General features: G+C 39.7%; 1 protein-coding gene across 7 annotated transcripts in view; it reads right to left on the bottom strand.

Moving 5' to 3' along the window:
• NAV2 (neuron navigator 2) overlaps positions 1-21,518 on the bottom strand; it is a 451,621-nt gene that overhangs the window by 142,118 nt on the left and 287,985 nt on the right. For 6 of the 7 annotated variants that reach the window (XM_064512842.1, XM_064512840.1, XM_064512843.1 and 3 more), the window contains 3 exons: positions 11,935-12,007; positions 3,767-4,034; positions 2,246-2,314 (listed from right to left, as the gene is read on the bottom strand). In XM_064512842.1, the coding sequence (XP_064368912.1) occupies positions 2,246-2,314; positions 3,767-4,034; positions 11,935-12,007 (410 nt within the window). The remainder of the gene's footprint in view (positions 1-2,245; positions 2,315-3,766; positions 4,035-11,934; positions 12,008-21,518) is intronic. The other variant, XM_026094532.2, reaches the window with a different exon arrangement.

The following is a 21,518-nucleotide window of genomic DNA, read 5'->3' as shown; positions in this document are numbered from 1 at the left end:
TATGGTAGGATCACTTTAAAACATTTTTTCATATAAGATATAAAATCAGTGCGTCTTAAATAGCCTCTGCCAATAACGGCTAAAACGAAGAAGTCCCTGTTGTCAGAGAGCCAGGGGATGCAACAGACCACATCACTTTTATGCCCATGGGAAGGAAGAGCAGCCAGGAAGACCTTCTAGTGATGCTTCCTAAATCAACCGACTTCTCAAAGACTAGTGAAGCAATAGGAAATATGAAAAGAAACATGAAGGAAAACAGCAAAAATGTCAGCAGCTGCATGCACATGCTTTAAAAGCTCAAAGTAGGATAAAACGTATGGGCATCATTCAAAAACAGAACAAAAAATTCATTTATAAGTGCAAACCACTGCAGATTTGGCACAGCACATCATGGTTCTGAGGTTTACTTTGCTGAACCCTTTTAGACAAACCCCTCAATTTATCCAATATTTTTGAGGACGAACAGCCCTTCCCAACACTGGGGGGTGCTAGAAAGTTGTACATATGATCATTGCAGGAAAGCGTAAAATGAGAATTCCCTAGAGATCCTTTACCACTGTAAAGGAGACTACAGAGGAAGAAGCAAGGGAAAGCATGGAAAAAAACCCCAAACACTCTTCATAACAACTGTTGGGCTATTCTTGAGAGCTTGGAAGTCATCAAGACAAGAAAGCTCATAGAGTGTTTATTTTGATTAATGGGCAATGAACTAGCTTTCTTCACATGTAGGAAGAAAGCACAAGATCCCTCAGTTGAAAGTCTCTATAAGAAGGATAAAAATTGTTCTGCCTCTGGGCTGGCCACCGCCGCACGGCTACGAGAGCATCTCGTACTGGGAGGGCAATTTTCTGGTAGGGCTTGGCATTAGGCAAGGGAGGGTGATCTTGCGCTGATAGGTAAAAGGCTCCCCCCACACACACACACAGGTTTGGCAAATCTGGCACATTTTCAAGTAACTAAAGCTACTCAGGCCATGGGACCAGCTCAGAAAGTGACAAGTTCTAAATGCAGTCAGTATTGCCACTGCCAATAAAAATGTACCCAGAATAAAAATACACATCCTGGCAAACACTCCCGAAGAAGATATCATTCCTCTTACATTTTTATACTAGTTTGACTGACTGATTTTGTTTTAAGCCCATGCTTTTGGTATTAGGGCCCCTAGGCCTAATTCCTAAAGGAAAAGGGTATTTCACAGAGGTGTCTGTGAAATCCAAGAAAAAAACAGGGAGTTCAGGGAGAAGTTTCTAGCTTCTGGCTATTAGAGGCACAGTACTGAGCTTCGAGAATACTCTCCGTTACTACTCCTCAGTAGCATTTCTAGGCAAATACGAACTGTCAGGCCATAAGTATGATTAAGAGAGAACACGAAAAGGAAACATGGATCATTAAAACAGGGGTTATAATGCAGACCTTCCCTGTTGTCATATAAAAAATAAGATAGGGGAAACAAATCCAAATTATAAAGCAGTACTAACATCCTATAAAAGGCGGACAACTGGCCAAGTAGTTCACAAACTGGATAAAAATGGCAAATAATACTTCAGAAGCTTAGTAAAATGGCAAGTAACAGTTTACCAACTGATGTACAACTATATAAAAATCCTGGTAAAATATTTTTACATACAGTAGTATATAAGTAGTAAAAGGAAACTTATCATCAGTAACTGCATTAATAACACTTAAAGCAGCCCTTATAAGTGCTGAGATAAGATGGTCATAGAAGCTGGCAAGCAAATAAGGCTGGCTTTCAGGAAAAATAGACTAAAATATAATTTTCAGGGAGATAGATGTTCTCAGCTCCATAACACCAGGGAGCGCAGCAGCTTTGAGGAGACATATGCATAGGTGCTGTTTTGCCTCACGTGGCACACGTGGTGCATGTCCCACGCGCCAGCCCAGAGAGCGCTAGCCTGATGCCAGCACTTGCAATTATGTACATCTAAATATGACTAATACACATATGTATAGTGGGGAGAGAACTCCCAGAACCATGTTTTGTTCTCAAAAGGGAAAGCTCATATGGACACCGAAACCAAATATTTTCTTGCTAGCAGAAATGCATTCCACGCCTTGGGAAAAAAAAAAATTTAAAATGGGTCTGACACTTCCAGGTTGCAACTGTTTGTAAAATACCAAGTTACAAACAAGGAGGTAAATATTTTTAAGGTGACCCCTAAACATGCATCTGGAAATATTGCAAAAAGGGTTATTCATGCTTTGCAGAGGATGAAGAAATGCTAACCTAGAAGACCTTTTCTGACCAAGAGTGAATCGGATGATTTTGCTTTGAGATGAGTCCCTGGGAGATGCACTGCACGACAGGAAAGAAAAAGTGGAAGAAAACAGTGAGCAAAGAAGAAACTTTCTTTTTAAGCCACTGAACTTAATTACCAGTTTTAGGGAGGGGGGGATTTTTTTTTCTCTTAACGTATTTCACAAGAAAAAAACCTTCTTCTGTGAGTATAACTTCTGGTCAAAACTACATAAAATCTGAAATGAATTAATTTTTATAAAGTATTGCAGGTGCAATTCTGCATGCAAAATCAAATTTTGTTACTCAGTTTCTTATCAATCTTTTATTGCATATGACTCAGCAGAATCTGAGCAACTGCATAATTTAGTATATTCTAAGAAAGCATTATGACATTTCTTTAACATCTTCAAGTATTTTAAAGTTATTTGAAACACAGTGCAATCCATACAGCAGACTGCAAGTACCAAAGTAATATTCAAATGATTCAATGGACTTGTTACATACAAAAACATTTTTCCACCTAAAATGAACATAATCTATGAAGAAATACATAAGGAAAAACCAAACAAGCTTTGAGAAATGTCTCAATTGGAGGGCCTCACTTTAAGAGTTGATACTCCAAGTAAAGCATCACTCCAAGCAGTGTTCCCCTTAATCTCTGTTCTTTTACCACAAATAAGCCTTCACTTAATTTGTGTTATTTTAAAACAAATAAGTCTTCAAACCTTAGCAAATGTGCATATATGATTTCAGCACTGAAACGTGCCTACTTATTCCCACAAAAATCCCCACTCTCTTACCAGTAAAGTAGCCGGATAAGCAGAACGCTATAAGAATAAACGCATGCGCAGTGCTACGGCCTTCAAAAATCACTTGAATTCTAACTCAGAAAGAGCATCTCTAGGATTAAAGACATTCAAGGCATGCATCCCCCCTCCATCACCTATATATACTACGTTCTTGGAGTGCCAACAAATGCCAATTGCAAAAATTATTTTTCATGTAAGCCAGGGGCTTACTGTTTTTGACCAACAAACCTAAATTTAATTTTGACCGTCGCCAACAGCGATGAACTCTATTTCCTTTACCAGTCCCAGACCCTTCCATTCCTCAGTGAGGACTCCCCTTGTAAATGGAAAACTGAAGTTATTTTTTCACATGTCCAAGGTATATAGGCACCATACTAGCAATGATATATGTGCTTTGCTAGTATAAAGAAGCAAAAGGAATACTGAGAAAAATTTCCTTAGAATAAACTGTGGTTATTCTGTCTAGCAGGCATTTTACGCCCATAGAACTGAGTATTTCTAGCACTGGGAACATATTTAAGCACATCTCTTTTGCTTCCCAAAGGTGTGAAGTCAGTTGCTATTCAGCATTCAACAAGTGACACACTTTCTGCTCTAAAGCAGAACTAAAGGAGGAAGCCTCTTTGGCTTTTGAAGACCTTTAACAAGAAGAAAAAAAAATGACAGGAAAAAAAAAACAACTTAAAGGAAATTTCCCCACCTTGACTGCATTTCTGGTTGTGCTTTTAACTGATGCTGTGCAGCTTGCTGGGGCTGTTGGCACTGTGCTGGGAGTGAAGCTGGCACCTGCTGCTGCTGTAGCCCGACCTGGCACTGAGCTGGAGGCCCTGCTTGCTGGGGTACTGTGGGAGGCTGCTGGGATGGATGGTGCTGTGGCTGCTGTTTCTGTGGCTGCTGTTGCTGTTGCTTGTATCGAGACAAACTGAAGAAAAGGCCCAAGATGGCCTTTAGATTCCCATTTCTGATTTCTGTAAGACAATTTTCAGAAGTCACTCATCAACCACGAGTTGTTGTTTCTTTCTGACAGTGCAGTGGGTCAGCCACCGTGCTGTTCATAATGCTGTCTGAACTCAGCTCCTTTAGGATATGACAGACTTTCTGCAAATCTAATCAGTATTACAGCTGATTACCAGTGAGCACCAACCACAAATAAATAATTTCTCCCCTGCAGTGACTGCAGTGGATGTCTTCCATTTCTGCTATATCTTGTCTGTTAAATACTAGTGTGCTTGGATAGCTCCTTTAATTAAAATAACCAAAAAACCCACCACAACAAATGTATTAACAACATCACAGTACAAATGATTTCACAGTTATAAATTTGCATGAGGAAAAACTGCTCAGCTATCACATACCATCATATCATTTCTTGTATATCAGACTAATTGTTTCCATTCAGAAAACCTGATCCAAGTTTTGCAAATAGGAAATCTGATTATTGTGTGAAACTCCTGTATTAAAGCAGATAATTACCAGTTTTAAATCATCACAAGGTAATAAAGAATGCATTACAATGTACCTAAAGGTAGCTTGACAGTGAATGTATACACTTTTTTAATTCTTAAAAGTCCTCCTGTTCTTTTATGCAATATCAAACTCAAACAACTAAGAACAAACAGAAACACAGCGATAAAAACAAGTACGAGAACATGCAGTTAACAACTGTATCATAACGCATAGATATGAGGGCCAGTTCAGTGTTGCAGACAACTTTAATCATACGGTGTGGTTAAATCATTTATCATGTTTAATTTCCTAAATTTAAAAAGTGAGTTGCATAAATAAAATCACTACGACATTAAACAGCTTAATTTTTGTATGTGCGCTATAGAGCACTTGAGCTAATAAAACTCACTGTTGCTCCAAGCTTTCTAGTATCTCTGCATGGATTAGTGCAGAGGGGGATCACAAGCAAACACGGCAAGACAGTGGCCAAGCAAAGGGTGACAATCAGAATCTTTATTTCTGTTGTCAGTTCTGGATGAAAGCTTGCTTTGACTTTGTAACAGTCCCATTTTATCCTTCATTCCCTCTCTCAGGCACCTTTCTCCTCGCATTGCTCACCTTTGTTGCCTTACGTGTTTTAGATCTTAACTCCCAAGCCCTTTACCCAGCAAATCTTGGGCTCACTTCTCAAAATTTTGCTCCACTTTCTACACTAACTTCCAACTCTGATCTCCTTGTCTAACTACCCCTTGATCCACCTTCCCTTCCTAGCCATTAACCTAATTTGCTTTCTTCCTTAATTTTGTTTCGGCCCACACTTATCTCCTCAGTGACTACATCTAAGTGGTCCAGCTCATTACCCAAGCCCAGGATATTCCTTTCCTCTCCTGTTCCTTGGCTTAATCTCCTTGCTCTTTTTTTCCTCCCTGCAAGCTGGCCCTTTCACCAGTGCTTTTTCTCACCACTGTCCCCATCCCCTTGCTCAAATGGTTCTCAGTGCTGGGACCCTTGATCAGTCACTGTCTTTCTTTGCTTTCTCTGCGACTTTTGCACTCCCGGACAGTGGGATCCCAGTGAAACCCACCTGTTCTCCTTCTCCCAGGCTATCCCTGCTCCCATGCAGTGTCATGCCACAAACAGTCTCCTTCCACTTCCATCGATAGGCAGTTTCCTTGTCTAATCTACCTGTGTTTAGTTAGGGAGGACAAGCGATGGAAGTAAAATAAAACAGGCAGTAAAGACAGTAAAAAGGATCTCCCTATCTTCAGTAGGGAACCATAATTATTCATGGCAATTGTAAGGAAAGTACCACTTAGTCACAAGCTGAAGTGTAACTAAAGATTCCCAGAGGCACTGGGAAGCTTAACTGCACAAATATAGGCCAGAAGAAAAAAAAAAAGAAAATTACCACAGTTCTACACATTTAAACTTCGCAAAATTGTATGGAATTGGAAACAAGGAGTTGCTTTCAATGTGAAGTGAGAGGCAATCGTAACAATAGCCCCACCTAAAACCTGTTCCTTCCTAAAACTCTGTGTCTCCTGCTGCATTAATCAGAAGAGAGGCCTACTTTTGACATATTTCTAGGGTGACAAAAAATAATGATCAAAAGAAAAATTCCTTTAATTAGTTTCAAAAGAAGTAGCGTCTTTCCCTGTAGGTTTTAAGTGAAATATTTCAAACCATAGTTTTAGAAACAGGTCTGTTATCTTTAAGATAGACCGAGGTAGTTCACCTGGCAGTTTGCCCCTGCACTTTGTACAGAGAGAGTACTTCAACCTCATTAAACTCTGCCAATTAGTATAGTCTGAATTGCTTCCTGCTTTAGGTCCCCTCTTGTCCATGTGTCAGCTTAAATATGCATATTAACTTAGATAAGGATGGACATGTAACCCACTCATTTCAAACTTGGAGCCCCAAAAGACTGATTTTGTATATTTGAAACAAACACTCCAGATGTTTTAGAAAAAAATGGAATTTGGTTTGAAGAGAATCCATCCAAAACCACCGATTGGAAATTTCTATACTTTAACTATTGCTACTTGTTACACCCACAGCTGTAACTTCTACCTTTACAGGTTGCCTGTCATCCTTTTCTTTATTTGCAAAAATACACTGGACTCTGTGGAAATTGGGCAAGGGGGAAGAAAAGGTAAAGAAAAGAAAGTTCTGTTGGATAGATTACTGCAGAAATGTCATTATCTGATTTTTCTGACACTAACGAATGAAGTATCTTGACTTTTTGCAAAATATGCACTTCATGAGCTACTTACTGTATACGAAATACAGAACAAAGCAAACCAATGAAGAAGAAAAATGATCTATTACTGTTGTTCAGTTAAGAGCTTATGTTGCGTCTGATTCAGTAAAGCCTGTGGCACTAAATAGAAAAAGAGCAAGTTTACAATGACTGGAGTTAGCCATATTGTCTAGCAGGAGTAAAAAGTGAGGATGACCACATATTCATTAATTTGCATCTACGCTGACAGAAAATGGGGTTCTCATATACATATTATTCATGCTTAGAGAGAGTGGATGTCTGCTTCTCCTACTCTGCACAAGCCTTTTCTGGTTGACCACAGAGGGACTGTGCAGGCAGTGCCAAGCAACCCTCCTTAGTTCATGTAACAGGACAAACAAGATGGTTTGCTAGAGAAAACAAAATGAAACAAGCTGGAAATTCTGTCCACAGGGAACGATGGTCGGGGAGAGATAGGACCAAACTGAGACACATAGGTCTGAATCTGAAACAAAATTTTGAGAAACAGATGTACTTCCTAGCTAATCCAGGATATACCATGAAGTGTAGAGAGTCAGCTTCAATCGGTCCAAGCTCTGTGCTGACTCTAAGCGGACTTTAGGGATCAAGAGCTACCAAAACAGCACTGGAACAAACTTTGTAGACTCTACTGTGCAATCTGATCAGAATCTGAACAACATCTGGAGCTTTTCAACAACTGAGGCAAGGAAATACATGGAGGAATTTATTTTTTTTCCCTAGATCTGCATGGGTCTTTTGATAGTTTAAAGAGCAATTTTTTTGAGAAGTGTATATCAATGTGCTCTTTCACTGTAAGGGGCTCTTGGGGAGGGGGGAGATTGCACCTCAGAGCACTTACAAAGTGGAATTCTGGAAAAAGAAATTCCAGAAAAAGCTTGAGAGTAGAGGTAGCAGAAGATGGGCTATCCAGAGCCTATTTCCATAACAGCCCAAAACCAGAAAGCTGTACAGAATGCCAGCAGAGAGATCAACAAAACAGAAAACTAGTCAGACTAAAGGCACCGGCTCAGCGTGGTAGAATCAAAACTTGGCAACATGGTAAGTGTCCTACTCAGGTATGTTTAAGGTAGCACTGCAGGATATTTGTGCGGTGGAAAAAAATTTGCCTTGACACTGCTAAGGAAAAGAACTAAAATGGCTTAGCTGCTCTACTTGCAGTGTATGTACACTGAAATTCATTTATCTACAAAAGCATGAGTTTCACTTCAGCGGAAAAGGCTAAGTTCAGTGGTGGTTGTTCCAAAGTCTAGCAAGATGCTTTCTTTCATCACTTCATGGTTTCATGATTCGCTCAGCTGATCGCTGTCCAGCTAATCTGTTACACAGAGGAGGTGCAGCTGCTATCATGAAGTCAATTTGAGTTTCTATTGCACATTTATGTTCTCCATAATCTTCAAAATCTTGGCAGTGAGGAAATGCTGTGTGAAGGACAGAAAGATTAACTGGAGGGCTGCAATTTCAAAAGTCTAAGATGTGGCTCTGTATGGGAATGAGGAAGAGCGTGGGTACGGGCACACAGCTCAGAGGGACAGACAACAAAAACAACAGCAAAAACAAGAGGAGAAAAGAGTTCTCCAGCATCTCCACCGAGTTTTCTTCAGTAACTACAGAGACTTTAGGATTTAAATCCTTTGAGCTGGGAGTGCCTTTTTGTTTCACGTTGCTCTGACAGAGGAGCCTCTTTGCAGCATAATATGGTCATCATCAGTGACTGCAGCTCCTTAGCATCCTCACCATACTAATCTATAAGAAAGTACTATGTCTATATGGCAGGCACATATTGAAACAGGATTTTTTAATACTGGCAGGATATTAAACATGAAGTCCAAAATTATTTCAACATTCAGGAGTCATCCAAATTCCCGTTTTGAATCATTATCTACATCCCTCCATACTAAAGCTGCACTACAGTAACATACATATTCTCAATCAACCCAGGAGAGGTTTCACAATTTGTGTCCATTTGGAAGCAATCGCAATCTTCTGCTTCCTCCTAGCTGAAGATCTGCCAGTGGAGTAAACAAAATTACTTGCAGTTGACCTAGCAGGTCTTGGCAACTTGTGTAGAAATGCCGGCTTTCTTGGTTATGGCACTGTTTATTTTAAGTGGCTCTATGTTCTCTGTTGCTCAGTTTCTGCCTCCTTCCTCAACACAGTTAAAGAGTGTCTCTCAGAAGAGAAGTTTAATTTATTGTTGAAATGAAGTGTTATAACTTAATTTTATAAAAAAGTGATCCTTCACTCCCCCGCTCTTTATTTGTCATTCTTTTCCTTTAATGTTAGTGGTTGAGTCAGTAAATGTTCTCATTTATAGACTGGCACCAAATATTACTGGTTTCTTTTTACCTTCTATATAACTTCATACTTTAGTTCCTAGAAAGAGCAAAATGTGACAGCGTAAAAGAAATAAATAAATGAAAAATTAGCAGAAGCCACTGCATAGCCTATCTCCTGCTGAGACTGACTTGCGATTTGGCAGCAGAGCAAAGAACATTAAACCTGTCGTCCCTTCCCCAGTGTGAACACTATGCTGCCAGCTTAGCACACGGAGAGTTTTCTCAGCAACTAAATTTGCTACTTGGATTAGATTTTGCATTGTATTGAGATAGGTAAATAATGTGAAATGTATTTCATTTCAACAATACTTTCATATCTTATCAAGGTTAAAATTGTCTTTTACTACAAACTCGGATTTGCATTTTCCGTTTAACCATTTCCTGGTAAACAAACTTTCCACGGTTAGAAATTTTAACCCCCCCCCCCCCTTTTTTTTTTCTTGACATGAGAGTCCTTCTGATCATAATGGAGCTATCTAGGTAGCTAAGGTAGGCAGTACTTGGGCCAACTACATTAAAGTTTCTCTTTAAAAGAAAAGGAAAAAATCTATCCTTGGTATTCTAACCCAACTCCAGGATATACCATGGAAAAGGACTGTTAACATTCAACCAGCTGTTCTCCTATCAGCTGTGGTAACATCAGGTTATAACAACACATATTACATATCTGCTGCTTTGCTTTCCACACTTACAAACTATCACAAACTTAGTAAAATTACACTTAAAATACACATTTTAAAGGGGCACGTAAGTCCTCGCAGACCTCATGGGATGGGGTAGGCAGCATTCTTTAGACTACAACAAGGAATTCTTTAAGGTGTTTTCCAAGTTGCCAAAATGTAATGTTTAGTTGTGTTTTTAAAAAAGTTTTAATTTTTTAATAATAGATTTAATTCTACAGTAATTTTATAAACATTAAATTTGTTATTTTTCTAGTAATTTTTAAATGTAATGTACATATATAAAACTTGTGCGCACGATGGCTTCTCCAAGCAACTCATCCACTGTGGAGTACCTAGAGCATATTTCATATACATCGTTCACTGTCAATATGGGAAACTGTTTCAGCTAAGACTTGAAATCACAATCGGAAAGCATATAGCTCACATACCAGCTTAATAAAGAAGAAAGGAAGAGAACAGAAAACCCAGAGAAAATAATAAACTGAACAGAATAATATTAAATTTAAATTAAACCCTAGTGCAGTTTTTTTCAACCTCTTGAAAATCCATTCTGTGAAACAAAGACCTTACTCCATAAGGGGGATTCCTTCTCTCAGCATCCAGCAAACGCCAAGTACTTGCTCCATGTACCTAAGAATGTATATATGCATAACACAGCTATGTGTGGCATCCCCATGTAACTAAAATAGGAGACCGAACACCCGGGCTCCTGACGCCTCCTGACTCCCGCGCACCGTGCCTGGGAACGCTCACAGCCCACAGCGGATGCGCAGCCGAGGCCAAGAGAGGGGACATTTTCTGTCCACCAGGGCAGACTCGCTGATCTTTCTGAAACTCTGTAGATTCATGTGATCTATAAGACCCCCCCATCCTTTTCTCTTTTTATTTTTTTAAAGGGGAAAGGTTGTTATACCTGTGATTGTGTAAGAATATAGGCAAGACAAGATAGGGAGAAGATCTTAGACTATTTAGAAAAATCAAAGAAAATAAATAAGTTTTTGTCTATACAGAAGAATGAGGACACAGAAGTCCTCATTGGCCTCTGAATATAGAATTTTCTTTATTAACACCAGCTATTCCAATAAAATTTATTATTCCACTTTCATATTTTTTCTTGCCTTCTTTGTTAAGCTAATGGAATTCTTTCAGAGGAAGAAATCATGGCTTTAAATATATAAACAATTATGTTATTCACACACAAGTAAAAGCATGTGCATGATTTGACTGCATAACCTACTTTTCAAAGCTGAGTTTGCAAAGAGACTTAGTCACCAAGTCTAACATAAAGTCCCTCCCTTATGTTGCACATCCAATTCTTTCTTCTATGAAATGCTGAAGGAGGTGTAATATAATATATTCAAAGTTTGCTTTAAACAGCTACTGAACACAATTGCTTTTCCAGCACACTTAAATGAAAGTATAGGTGAAAGCTGCTCCTGAGGATTACAGACCTCAGTTCGACCTTTTTACAGGACAGCAGATAAACAGCTTCTCAGCCAACAGGCACTGAACATCCTGACATATGCCACTCACTGGCATAAAGGAATACAGTGACACTGAGTCATGGCCGGGTCTTTAAGAAACCCTGATGGTCTTCGTAAGCAGAGCATTTAACTGGAGCTCAGAAATTCTTTTTTGGGGGGAGGGGGGTTGAAATATTTGGATTTTATTGTTTCCAAAAAGAAATCAAAGAAAAGAGAAACAAAAGCAGGATAATTTTTTAAGTAAGAATATAATTAAACAATGAGGAAATAAATAATTTCTCTCTCAAAAGACAGACAACCCCCAACAGTTCACTTTCAGTATCTGTCTACACTCTAACCAATGTGTCAATTATAGAACTTACATGAGAATTTTCCCTGATTTAACAGAAATAAACAAAAGTGACTGAATTCTAATTCAGCCTCACTGATAATTTTTACAAGTCTGCAGTGTAGAGTTTAGATATTACCTACCTTGCATACTGAGATGGGGGGGGGAAAGGAGTAAAGAATGTCAAAAGTTTAAATTATTCATAATAATTAAATCTTCCCTTACACTCCATATTCTGGCTAAAATCACACGCAGTAATTCAAGTTTCTTTCTCATTTAAAATGAAAGTTTAAACAAGAGATTGACTCACCTTCTGCTGACAGCCCCTGTATGTTAATTCCTTTAGCAGCCAAGAAACTCAGGCATGCATCTATGTTTTCAATCTATTCAAGAACAAAAAAAAGAGACAAAAAAGAATATGCATTTTAATAAATGTTTGCTTTAATCTCCCGCCATGTTTTATTGCACTCAGTCTTTGTATCACATAAAAAGTCCCTTTGCTCATAACACGGAAACCATAACAATATGAAAATACCTAAGTTGCTAAGATCTTAAAATGATCAAATATTATGTTGATTAGGACTTTGCTATTTGTACTTGTATGAAGCAAGTTATTTAATACTCTAACCATGAAAGATGATCACAATATATCTTACTAAAGGGTCAATGATATTATGCCAGGATTTTTAACCTACAGTAAGTATAACAAACATGAAACCGAAAATAAACGTGGAGGCCACATTTGCTTGAGAAGGCAGACTACCACTTGTTCTTAAGCTGACAGCTGGCAAAATTTCCAGCCACAAAAGCAGTCAAATATAAGAACCGTAACTGGAAACCCCAGCTGGAATCCAAAAAATGTTTACTCACAAAATTCTCTGGATGTCAGCAATGACAGACAACTGTGGTTTCTCGCTATGGGGCAAATCTCGCCCTTCAGAGAGCTGGTACAACTGTGCTAAAGTGCATGGGATAAAATGGATTTTGGCCAGACAGGGCCTGCACAACATTTCGGAATGGTAATGACAACAACCGCTATATACAGGCTGGATTCACATCCTGCTTCACAAAGCCAACTCCAGAAACGGCCGAGGAGTCAGGCTTTTTTTCCCTGGGTCTCAATAGCCCAGTAGAGATTTAGAGGTAGCTTCGTGCCCAGTTTCTCACCAAGCTACCACCAAAGCTTTGCTGTCCTACTCAGGAGAAACAGAGCTGCCGGCCTCCCCAGGCCAGAGCACTTCCCCGCAGGAGCCGAAGCGCAGGCACTCCGGGATCTTGCAAGCCACAGAACTCCAGGAAACAGCCTGTCTTAGGTAACCGCACAGAAGCCCTCTGCATCATACATGCCCCTGAGCACTTTTTGCTTTTGCCACAGTAATCAGTAAGTGATAAAAAAAGACTATCCATGTTCGAACATCTTGCAAACATTAATTGATTAATTCCCAAAACACCCCAGTCAAACACTACTTCCATTTTATAGACATAGACCCATTTCTACACCTGCTACTGCATAACTATGCTTCTTTCTTCCCAGCCTGGAGAGATCACAAAGGAACATGAAAGATACATGTTCTATGTCTGCTTCGGCTCCTGCCTGCTCTCAAAAATACAGAAATGAGAAGTTCTGGAGGCTGAGCTCCCAGCACCTGGCCCACGCTCCGTGCCCTTCTCAGGCTCAGAGAAAAGTAGGAGTAAGAGCTGCCAGAAAATCTCCAGCACGCATTTCTCTCAAGTTAGTTTCATTTATCATCAATAAATAATGAAAAAATACCCTCCTCTATAAGGCCAAAAAGTAATTAGGATTATATAACTGGGATTTCAATTATAAACATTGTGATATATTTCAAAACTCTTACCAATCTAACTATACCTTGAGAACAGATTCCGAAAAAGAGGTATATATCAAAGAACAGACTCCCTATAACGTGCAGATCTTAAAGCTTGTAACGGTGCAGTCCAAAGGTTCATTCATCCGCAGTGCATGATAATGCAGTCAACCTGCATCAGTTTCCTTCCTCAGTGTTCAATAACCCTTTCAGATTTTCAACACAGCTCTTTTATTGAGGTGATTAGTGACTTTGCTGGAAAGCCAAAGTTCACCCTTTCAAGAATAAACACCAAAAAAAACCACCAGCCTCCTCTCTGTTACTACCCGCCTGTACTTACATGTCTTCAGTCTTTACTGTTCCAAGTTAATTTCCAGTATTCCACAACTCTGGGTAATTTTCTTCTTTCATTATTATTTATGTAGTATCATCTGTGATACTAGGAGTTATATGGCAGAATGACAGGAAAATGAGTAATTAGTTCATACTTAGGAAAAAGAGAGCTCAGCAAGGAAAAAAGAAATGAGGGGAAATTCAGGAAGAAAATAAAATGCAGAGTGCTGGTCTATAGCTGAAACTTATTAAAATCTGGAGTTGGCAGAAATTCAAAGCGCTTCTCATATGATAACTAGCTGGTATCCTACATTAAAACGATTTGTGATTGCCCTCCAGTTCCGGTGGAAAGGGCTTACGTTCCACTTGGCACTCTGTAGTCTCAAAGAGGCAAAGGTACTGAATACTCTAAAAAGGAGCTATCTTCTGCCTGCCAGAGATGCTGAGAATAAAAACAATGATGTTTGAGGGAAGCAATCATTGATTTTTCATACTGTAAAAACTCAAGGTAAGTAAGCTATTGAAATTTTGGTATGTCAAATGGCTTACTGTGACAGCAACATTTTCTGGCCATTGGCCTGAAAGAAGAACCCTGAACTTGGTGCACCATCTTATCTTAGGAACTAGTCTAATGTATCAGAAATTATGTTGATTATTTAAATAGAAGAGTCTCCAACAGTGCAACATTTAATGAATTTTGCCTAGCAAAGCTGCAAGGAAGGATCCTGTCTCTAGCTTCTGCTGTATCAATACTAACCTAAGAACAATTAATAATCATCAAATATTGTTTTATGCAGAAAGATGCTCTTGCAGATAAAGTGATGGAGATGGCTAACTATCTTGAAATAGCAGCATGGTAATAAGAACATTTAGATATATAAATATCTAGGATAGCAGCAAAGTTTCTGGCTAGATCTCAGCTTAGCAAAGATCTAATGACCCTGCACTGTGGTGACTTCTGACACAAAGTACAGCTGCCTCCTTGAAACTCTATTATTCTGCAGCGAGCTTTCATGGAGACTCTGAGAGTCCTTTTTGGGCCGAGTCCACATATCGTTTAAGCCCTTTAAGCAGATGTGAAGAGACTGCAGATTTGCCAAAGGGGAGCATATACTTTCCTTTTCACTGTAAGCTATGACTGTTTTTGGCTGACAATTCTGATTTCTCATTTGCTCTGCCAGCAACGCTTAACACAGTAGAAGCAAAGCAGGAAAGATGGCAGTTTCATGTCTCTCATTTCCTTCCTACCCAAAATAGCAGAAAATTGTGTGAAAGGAGAAAAACGTAGCAACAGACACTTGCAGTGATTATCTTATTCAAGCACATTACAGAGTGTCCAAAACTGAGCAATTTCTTGTTACACTCTCTCCCCAAAAGCATCAAAAATAATTGCAATTCTGAAGCACTGCATATAAAGTGTTTGCAATATAGCCAACTATCAAAGCACACTATCAGTTTTACACCATGTAAAGCAGTTATTTGTTCTGAAATATTCCTAAACTAAATGGCAGTCTGAGGGCTGCTGACTCTAAATCCCACAGGGCCTGCCACCTGCACCAACTCTTCCCCCTCCATCTCCGTCGTCGCCAGAGGAAACACTCCCATTGGAAAGGGTTATAAATAGGAAGCCGGGAAACTCAGGAAACCTACCCACAGTTCGGGATCAGAAGGGACTGAAAATCCTCCCTTGGTGTTTTTAACTGACTCTTTAAAACAAAAAAAAGGGTTATTTGGGGGTTTCCCTACACACACTGTGTAAGCTCTGCTGTTCCATTTGCTACACACAATAGTTTAAGGAAAAGGGTAGTTCAGACTGATAAAATGAAGTATTTTCACCTTAATTCTGCAGTGATCATCTTTTCCTAAATTCAGTCAAGGCTGGTGCTGTCACTTAAGAGTAAAAGTAAGCATTCTTTACCCAGATTTGTCATTTCTCTATGCTAGGTAAGAAGAGAGCTTTCTTTTAATTATGACCTGGCATGACGAAATAAAAATCCACAGAATTAAATTTCTGGTCAGACATAAAAGGTTAGGTTTACTTTCACAACTGCCTGTCTCATACGCACAGATGCAAAATGAATGTTTCAGTCAGCTATCAGAAAGCTTCCTGTTAACGTGCATCTCTAGGTGGCATTTGCTGCCTGGCAAGATAGGAGCATCATGGCTAGAAATGTTGCGTATGCACAAATTTCAAGCACCAGAAGAGCCTGTGGAAGCAGTAGTTGCTTTCTTACGTGAGTCTGACCACCAGTCTCTTGCAGGAAAATCAGGATTAAAAGCTAGTGATCATCTGTATCTCTCTCTATTCACTGATTTCTAGGTGCTTTATAAAGGTGGATAGGCAGCAGGATTCCTATCAGACCTACACACCCCTCACTCCTTCCTCACTTTGACACATGTGGAACTTATGTACATTCAAATTTAACAACTTCATTGATATTTATATTCCTTACATTTATTTCTCTTTTTTTTTATTACTTTCCCAGGTATATCACTCAGCTATTCCTCTGCTCTCAAAGGTACCTTGCAGTAATTATGTGTTTCTGGCAACACTGGCACAATGACCCCAGAAGATTCAGCTTCTCTTCTTGCCCAAGCTAGAAAGAAAAGGAGCTAGGAAACATGCCCTGGCCTGTACAAGCAGAGTAGGGCACATCAGAAACAAAACAAAACAAAAAAAACCCCAAACATCCCCACTCCTCATCACATAAATAGATACCCATACATGGCCACCGATACATGTTGAACATTGGCTATGTTTGACAAAGACGTGAATATGGAAACTGTCTACAGGCAAAGCTGTACATTCAGCTCAGCCAAGACAAACAGAGCAGGGTAAATTACAAACAGTGCTCTCCTTGTGACAGATCCAGATGTTATTCTCAAAGAAAAATCAAAATTAAACTTATCGCTGTAGGCGCCTTCACTTAGAAACCATGGGAAGTTTCTGATTATTCTCATAATTATGAGAAACATCATTATTACAGTGCAAGATCTCTACTCACAATTTTTACAGTGATTTTACAGCTGAGTTTTTATGAGCCTACCCAGAAAAATTACCACTTATATTAAAGTCAGCACTTTCCTTTTGAGTTAAGGCTCCATATTCTGTCCAGTGGATTAGTTTCCAAAGAAGAAGAATAAAGATTGATTTCATGTGACTTTTTAAAAAAAGTTTCACAAACTCTCATACAACATTACAGTGGACTTCACATACAATTCAGAAACCGGGAAAGAGCCTAACGCAAGCTGTTCTCAGCAAGCTGTTTCATAAGGCAAAACGTATTCTTTGTCTGTATTTTCAGCTCAGGGTTCCATGTATAACATTTTTACTTCATAAAGTTTCGGAAGAGCCTTAAAATTTTGAACCATTACATTGATAATACTTATAATCCTGTTTTTGTTTTTTGTTTTTTCTTTTTCTTCTTTCTCAGATTAGGTTTGTTGAACTATTTCCTAAACATATTTATATCAGGTATAAGAAATATCAAGGCAATATTACAAATTCTCTTTTCTTCAGAAGGATATAACCACCAATTTAATTACTTTGTTTAACATACACTTTAATATCTATCCTGATCTAGATGCACTTTTTTTTGAAGAAATAATATGTTGCTCGCAGTGTTCATATGCCACCCCTGACTATTTGGATAAAGACATCTCATAAATTTAATTTCAGGATATTTACAGAACTTGGTGGATATTTCAGAACTCAAGCAATGGTCATAACTCAGGGACATAGGAAGCCTGGTTATAAGGGCAAAATCCACAGAAAGCTAAATGTATTTTCACAGGAGCATTGTTTTCATGCATACGTGGAAATCAGACCCTCTACATTACAGGTGCATCACTCGGACACAGTTTAACCTCTTTTTGGTTTTCAAGGGAAAGGGCAGTTTGGCACTAACCTATGGCTGGAGAACTAGCCTCAGCTCCCTCTCTAGCATCCCTTTTTCTGCTCTTGGGTAAAACCTTCGCTTCTCTCTGCCTCAGCTGCTCCTCTGGAAAGGATGGGACTAACAGTATTTCTATACTTTACAACATGCTGTTACTATTCAAGATTTTAAAGAACTTTACTTTGGTTGCAGGAGGTCTCATATTAGCATGGTTATCATAAATATCAAAAAAAGCGCAGAACCCAGAGACCCAATACACACAATGCCCACCTGGCTTTTATTGTACATACACAGTATTAAATCCCTGTAAATATTTAATTTTCTTTTTCCAAAAACATAACCGCAGCTGCACTCACAACGTGCCAAACGTAAACAGAAATGCGTGCAGCAAGCGCCACCGAGAAAGCGCCAATTCACAGTGCCCAAATTTCTAATCACATCAAAGAGCAAGTAAAGGGTTCTTGTATTCAGACCGGCCTCAGGCAGCCCCCTGCGACTCAGAAGTCCTGCCAAGCTAATCTGGGCTTTCCACGTTAACCGCTAGCGCGGGCGGCCCGTGGACCCCCTCTCGAAGGGCGGCTGCGCCGAGCGCTGCCAGCACGGGCCGAGCAGGGGGCAGCGGCCCCTCCGCTCGCAGCTTCGGCTCCCGGGGGGTCAGTGAGCGAAGAGGCTGCACAACACAGCAGCTCAGCAGCATTTTCCACCCAACGTACTCCTCAACAACCAAGCAGCCGCTGTTTAAGGAGGGAGGGGCAGATGCAAAGTTTCTAGAAATTTTCCTACTTTATTTTGAAATTCAACTTTCCAATTTTTTTCATTTTTTCCATTCAAAAGAGAAACTTTCTTATGGGGAAAAAATTTCTCTGAAAAACACTCATGGAAATATTCATTGTTTTCTGATCAGCTTTTCAGAATCAAGCCTTAGATAAAGATATTTGAGAAGCTGAAGTGGGTAATTTGTGCACCATTTGAAATCTAGAGACTGGTCCTAAATTACAATTTGTTAAACAATAACAACATGTTCAACTTTGCATAACATACATCAACAGAGTATCCTGCCACTGAGGAATCATTAATTTGGGATATAAATGAAACAATTTGCTGCTCTGGACGTCAGCACATAATGCACTAACTCTACATTATTGGCACTAAATCTCTGCTGAAGTATAACTAAAGATAGGGACAGAGGGACAGAAACCATGGCTGCACCCAGTAAATAAGTAACGAGGGGTGCAGCAAGTCCCAGGGATGTTTCATTTCCACATTCCCTGGCCGCTCGCGAGAGACCCTTTCCCATTTTGGCCTCCCAGACTGAAGTTAAGTTGCCTGTGTACTGTTGTGATTAAGTGTAAAATGTGATCAACGTCTAGTCAATTTAGTGAGCGCAGCCCTTCCCAAAAGATCCTTGAATTGTATATAAAACAGTATTTTTGAAAGGGTATAGATGTCTGAAAGGAGAGGCTGACACTAAAACTACTCATTACAGTGAGCAGCAGCTCTTGCATAGCGTTGTATTTCCTCAAACACCAGCTCTAGCACTGAAAACCCTGCATATCAAATTTAACTTGAATTTGCAGCAGTAATTCAGAATTGAATGAAACTCACCTAGCAGAGAAACTACCCATCTTATCACAAGTTTTACCTCAGAAGAAAGTTTTGTACCAAATATCACTGTACTCTATTTTCTTATTAGATAATTATAAAACAATGAAGCAAGCAAAGATTTACTTTAAATGATACAAATAAACTATTGTTTGGCCTGACAACGAATGCACTTTTATATAATACATATATCCCAACATGCAGGCACAATAAAGAAAGTTTAGTTCGAGCACGCCATGGGGGACTGTCAGGATGACGACCTGTCGCCGTCGCGTCTCAGAAGGCGCCCACCAGACGGGCAGAGCAGGTGCACGTACTGCCTCATCGCCCTCCCCGCAGGCAGCACCTCTGGGACCCTCCCTCCTGAAATCAGACAAATATCTGTTAGCTTTAGGGGTAGGTACTTCATGGTGCCTTATGGAAGCGGGACGTACACGTTGGCCTCTCCCAGGCCTATCTAGCTCTATTTATCATGTTACTTCCTAAGTAGGATGATGGGGGGCAGGGGAGGGTTCTGTCTGTGGTTTTATTTAGACGGCAAACTCTGCAAAAGAGAAGTCCATTATCCTACAGCACCTATCTCATTGATAATAATATATAAATGGTAAACATAATTGCCTAACAACAGTCTGGATCCCTGGAAAAAATAGACAGTAAAACGAATCTTAACCAAGAGCAAAATTCATCATAAGACATGGAAAGAAAGACATCTAAGTAGACACAGCCTGGCAGGTCATCTCTGTAGTAAATCATTCTTTTTCTAAAAGACAACATGCAGAAGCTGAGCTGTGATTTTTATAATGGAGCAGAGGAAGTTCCCTTATGAGCATCTTATGAGATTTCCAGCAGAGGGCCGAGGCCTCAGTTATATGGGAAAATTTTTATTTTAGGCTCCTATGTGATCAACAGAAACAGAGAGAGTTTTAAAGAAAATGCAGTTCTAGACATTCCTAAAGTTGCGATTTGGCCAAGTGTCTCCACACGCAGTCCAGGGAGTTAAGCTGGTGTCTGCCACTGTACGGTCTGGCGTGGGTCCAGGTAGCGTCTTCCCTTCAGACTAACGTTCAGCTGTGAGGAAACACACCACAGGCCGCAGCTGAAAGATGCCTATTTGTTACTACAGTAACATTAAACATTAAAACGTTAAACCTACCCTGACAGCAAGATACAGACTCCCTAAGTAAAGCGGGAGAAAGGCTTACCAGAAGACACAAAAGTTCCCTTTATTATATTTCTCAGAACAACCTTGGAGAAGTGTTATTTGAAAATATATGACTATTTTTAACCACCGGGATACGTTTCCAAAAATCCTACACCAGGAATTTGCAGAGGAAAAAAATGCTTGTGATGCGTTTGATCTTTTCGGCAGAGCTATTTCCCTGAATTAGCAGCACATTCCTGGGCAACAGAATCCTTGACTTTGAGAAACGGGTGGCCCAGCGGCCAGCCTGCAGCCCCCGTCACTCTGAGGGGGCCGGAGGAACAGCCTCCACAAATTTATTGCGGCCAGCCATGACAACGCTTAGACAACACTGGATATATAAAAAAGACCGTGTTTAGAGGAGCAGGTTTAAGTGGATGCCAATTCCCCAAGAACAAAGATAGAACAGGGACTAAGCAGAAGGCCTGGTGATACTGCTGGAGCCCAACTGCTATTTTTAACCCCCAAAACCAATTCATTCTCACACAATGCAACGTAGCTGCTCCTAAGAGAAATGGGTTATAGCAGGGATAAATATGGCTGCGAGTAATATGGGGCAATATGTTTAGCAGTAACCAGGAAACATCTAAAAACATGTCATAGGGATCCTTGGAGTTAACTGAAGAACTAACTGCACAGTGTGCCCAGGACAACCTTCCTGTGCCAGATGAGCAGCAGTTCTGGTGCAGCTGGTGGGAAACTGAGAAGATAGAAATGGTTGTTTCTAAAACTGACAATAATAATTTCCATGAGAAAAATACAAGAAGCTAAGAATATTTAAATTCTATTTTTTACAGCGGTCATTTTTAGTTATTTGTACAAAAAGTAGCAGCTCACTTCCCTAGTGGGTATTACACCCACACGGTCAGCTCCTTGGCTGATGTAGACAGTTGCCTCTCACATTATTCCTGCCAACCCTCATTTATGCCTATTCATCTATACTCTTTAAGTATGGGCCATGTCACACCAGCTTTCATGTTTATTTCCATTCATGGATGTGTACTTTTAGTGATTTTTAACCGTGTGTGAAAAAGAA

This window comes from Dromaius novaehollandiae, chromosome 5 (genome assembly GCF_036370855.1).
Source record: "Dromaius novaehollandiae isolate bDroNov1 chromosome 5, bDroNov1.hap1, whole genome shotgun sequence".
NCBI classification, from domain to species: Eukaryota; Metazoa; Chordata; class Aves; order Casuariiformes; family Dromaiidae; genus Dromaius; species Dromaius novaehollandiae.
The sequence above is the reverse complement of the archived record's forward strand: the minus strand, read 5'-3'. Positions and strand labels throughout refer to the sequence as shown.